At 41.4% G+C, this 3,828-nt stretch overlaps 1 protein-coding gene across 1 annotated transcript; it reads right to left on the minus strand.

Annotated features, from left to right (window-relative positions):
• Positions 1-257: 257 nt before the first annotated feature.
• On the minus strand, positions 258-3,109 carry LOC124706619 (endo-1,3;1,4-beta-D-glucanase-like). Its single transcript, XM_047238297.1, has 7 exons — positions 2,856-3,109; positions 2,715-2,736; positions 1,865-1,991; positions 1,534-1,624; positions 1,352-1,441; positions 1,150-1,250; positions 258-676 (listed from the first exon to the last, which is right to left on the minus strand). Exons 1-7 carry the CDS (start codon positions 3,004-3,006, stop codon positions 536-538), a joined length of 723 nt encoding a protein of 240 aa, XP_047094253.1. The 5' UTR covers positions 3,007-3,109; the 3' UTR covers positions 258-535.
• Between the last annotated feature and the right edge of the window lie 719 nt (positions 3,110-3,828).

A 3,828-nucleotide genomic window follows, 5' to 3' on the forward strand; every position in this document is an offset into this window, starting at 1 on the left:
TACCGACCTATGCGCGCCTAGATCCTAGAGCTTCTCGTTTGTTCGTGGTGAGTCCTACCACCGCTCTGGCCGCGCAAGAAAATCGTACGATGTACTCCAGGAACCATCGGTCGTCTACAGTGAAGGGAACAGGCGTGGCAATAGTTGATTGGACAAAAATTTCATGGAAACAATGTAAAAAAAATCAAAAAAACATGGTTTTAGCATATGGGTTCAGCTTTAATATAGGTAATAATGTACTGAAAGCTGGGGCAAAATGTCGCTGAAATTGTACACTTCTCATCTTAGTTATGCGGGTTTTAGATTATTTGTGCTCGCACTCAGCTTACAAATACAGTAAATAACTACACAAGCACAAGCACAAGCACACATGCAAACTTACACACTGCCATAGGTGAATCAGGAAAGACTGCCACAACAATGATGCAGGCTCTATATAATACTACAACACATAAACCCAGCTTAATTGCATGATGACCAACGGCCGACGAACGGCTCCAAGAGCATAAGAAAAAACATAGAAGCTATGTCAAATTCACTTCAGGTACTTGTTAAACCAGTCGGTCATGTCCACCAGGGCCTCCTCCGCCCTCTTGACAGCAGCCGCATCGTCCTTGTTGTGCCTCACAGCCCATCCATGCGCAACTCCAGGGAAGATCTTGACAAGGTGATTGATCTGTATAGCCCCAAAACATAATCACAGGATGTGAACTCCATCAGAAGATATACAAACTGCAACCCATCTGTCCCATGGCTATTTTGCCTAAATTAGTCAGACCTGGGACCGTCAAAACGAGGTCCAATGATCCAAAATCTTAACATCTGCATAGAATGGCATTCCTAGTGTACCCAGAGTAACGAGTGAGGCCCAAATCCTAAGAAGTAATTTCTTGGACTAAGTTAAGGCTGCACTTTAATAAAAAAATATTGATACACCATCCAACATAAGAATGTCGGTGATGTGATTTGAGGACTGCCTAATGTGGAAGAATGTCTGATGCCAAAAAATAGTTTGTATTTCAGACAATACATGGTTTGGGACTAGGGTAGTTTCAAATATGAAACGAAGTTTAGCATTAATTATATACTTATATCAGAAAATCTAGACCTTTTCTATAAAAAAAATTAGACCACGAGATGAGAACTTACCCCAGAGTTAGAAGAAAGAACCTGCTCAAACTGCTTGATCAATTCTGGTGGGGAAACAGGGTCAACTTCGGCACCAAGTATAGCGATTGGACATTTCACCTCTGATATTAGATAACATGTGAGGTAGAGCAAGAATTCAAATCCTTCAAAATAGGAACAATGTCTTGACGCCTGTAAAAACCTCAAGAAAGAGATATCTTACCTTTGATATCATCAACAGTAATACGAGAAGGGTGCAACAATACAGCTGCATGTAGATCACGAGCTTTTGCTAAGTCCACAACCCCCTTGGCTAATATATTGGGAGAAACAAAACCATGCTTAACAGGGTAAGCATGCAAAATCTTTAGTTCGGAAGTAAAATAAGGTAAAAATAGTTCTTACCACCCCAGCAATAACCTGCAGCCCCAACACTCGTCACTCCTTGCTCTTTCAGAGCAGCAATAACTGGTTTTGCTTCTTCAAATGCTTGTGCCTGTGTAATGGAACATAGTTTATTATTATTTTTGAACAAGTAATGGAACATAGTTTATTTGTTTAAGAAAACAAGAAAATAAATGGAAGATGAACAAGCAACACAATGTATGGTGATAAGCTCTTCTGAGTTCTGACGCTCTTGCCACTTGGTACTTCAGTCAGCAATGCCATTGGACAGAAACTTTGGAAATATTTAGCAAAGAAGAATAAGGATACAAGGAATTAAGAGGCAGCAAACCTGGGGATGCTCATTTCTCCACACTTGTATTGGTCTATCAGCATTTTCAGGTGCGTATGGGTCCCCATGAAAGAAATCTGGCACCACAGCAAAGTATCCTGACGAAGCAACTCTGTCTGCTATCTTCCTTCATGAGTTAGGAAAGTAAAGACAGATCCCATTTGTAGCTCACACTCAGTGCTCAATATAAATTCAAGTTTATTTTATAGTGGGCATAGGCTAACATAAATATTAGTCCAGTAAACATGCTAAAATCACTACACAATAATCCTCAAAAATATAGGAGAAATTAATCACATATTCTATTACCATGAGTTATTCTGAGAGTCGATTATCAGACCGTCTGTAGCTACTCCCTTTGAGGTAAAGAAATGTAGAAAAAGTAATACTCATCTAAACATCTACAACACTTCATTTTTATGTTATTAGATTTATCACGAAGTTTACATTCTTTTAGACAACAAAAAATTCTTTAATAATTGTTTCTTAGTTTTTATTAAAAACGACATATTTCATAGGAAGTGATGGTCAAAGTATTGTTACTTTGTATCTTTTGTCAGTATTATTGTATGAGATTGAGTGACTGACAGACAACAAACTAGCTGAAATACTGAACCTTTAATACTAACAAAAAACGCCTTGATAAGATCAGCAGGGAACAAGTATGAGTGTGTTTCGCTGTCACAGGCCACAGCATCAATATTCGACTAGCGGTGAATGCTCGTAATAAAGGCTGAAACAGCAAAACCACAATACGCTCTAGTCCTCTAAAGTCATATCGATGTACGATTTTTTCGCTAAACCAGAATATTCAATATATCAATCAGATATCGAAAAAATGATTGCATACCTGAGATTCGGCGCTTCAAACCCTGCAAGGAGAGGGCGAAAAGGGGTGTTACTTATTAGTCGCCGCTGTCTCCTAGCTTAGGAACATGGATATTATGAGGAGCAAGAAAAAGTTTTGGGAGGCAAAATCGAAATCAGTTACCGAAGATGTCGGAGATGAGGACGACGGCAGCCTTGGACTCGGTGGTGCCGGCGACGTAAGCCGTGAGGCCGCCGAAGCTGTCGACGACCTTACCCTCCCCGCCGGCGGTGTTCAGCGCCGGCGGGTTCGCGCAGCACTGCGGGGTCGTCATCTCTCTCTCCGTCTTGTTTTATTTTTTCTCACGCTCGCAATTGGAAGCAGCCAAGCAGCCGAGCAGGATGAATGAATGAGGAGGCAACACATGAAGGAAAAATGGGGGAGCCCTACGACGTCGGCTTGATGGGGACAGATTTGCATCAAGACGGGGGCTAGAAAGTTGGATGCTTTGGGCACTTGGAGACGAAGTGAAAGGTGACGATCCGCCATTCATTCAACGAACAAGGATGCAGCAGTGAGACGTGGTTGGTCTTTTGTGGGCCCACCAGTAAGCCAAGGACAGTCACTGCTGAATGCTGATACAATGTTTAGGGATGCCAAATTCCTTTTTCTTTATCGAAAACAATCTGTATACTAAGGAATCGACGTGTTCAGTTAAAAAAAAAGAGAAATCGACGTGTTTGTTCTTGCATGGCACAGTAACTTCCTCGAACCAGGTGGATCAGGGTAAACGCAAAGTTGCTCACTGTGCAAGCAAGAGGCGCCGGTCGCCCTGATCAACGCCACGGAGTTTCTTTAACCGAGCAATGATACAAAGATCACAGCTATCTGGCCGGTAGGAGATCCTAACAAGTACTAGTTTAATTTACTCATCCAGCCCTATGGGAATATTTTGAAGATGAGATGAAATGGAATTTGACAGGATCATAAATTCCGATGCTTCCAAGTCCTAAGATACTTGTGAGCTTTAGTGCAAAACTTGTGTTCGGCAAATATGTCGTATATTCTAAATATGGATCTAGCAATAGCTAATCTCTATCGTCCCTCCACGACGCGGTTCACATGGTGGTTTCTTTGTGAGTTATATCCTAGTCCA

This window comes from Lolium rigidum, chromosome 4, assembly GCF_022539505.1.
Source record: "Lolium rigidum isolate FL_2022 chromosome 4, APGP_CSIRO_Lrig_0.1, whole genome shotgun sequence".
Classification (NCBI taxonomy): domain Eukaryota; kingdom Viridiplantae; phylum Streptophyta; class Magnoliopsida; order Poales; family Poaceae; genus Lolium; species Lolium rigidum.

Bases quoted from the DNA above. Each gene is read 5' to 3' on its own strand.
- LOC124706619 (XM_047238297.1), bottom strand. From the start codon at position 3,006: ATGACGACCCCGCAGTGCTGCGCGAACCCGCCGGCGCTGAACACCGCC. The intron at 1,992-2,714 runs GTATGCAATCAT...TAACTCATGAAG, and splicing joins TTTGAAGCGCCGAATCTCAG to GAAGATAGCAGACAGAGTTG. The intron at 1,442-1,533 runs GTAAGAACTATT...CCAATATATTAG, and splicing joins TGCAGGTTATTGCTGGGGTG to CCAAGGGGGTTGTGGACTTA.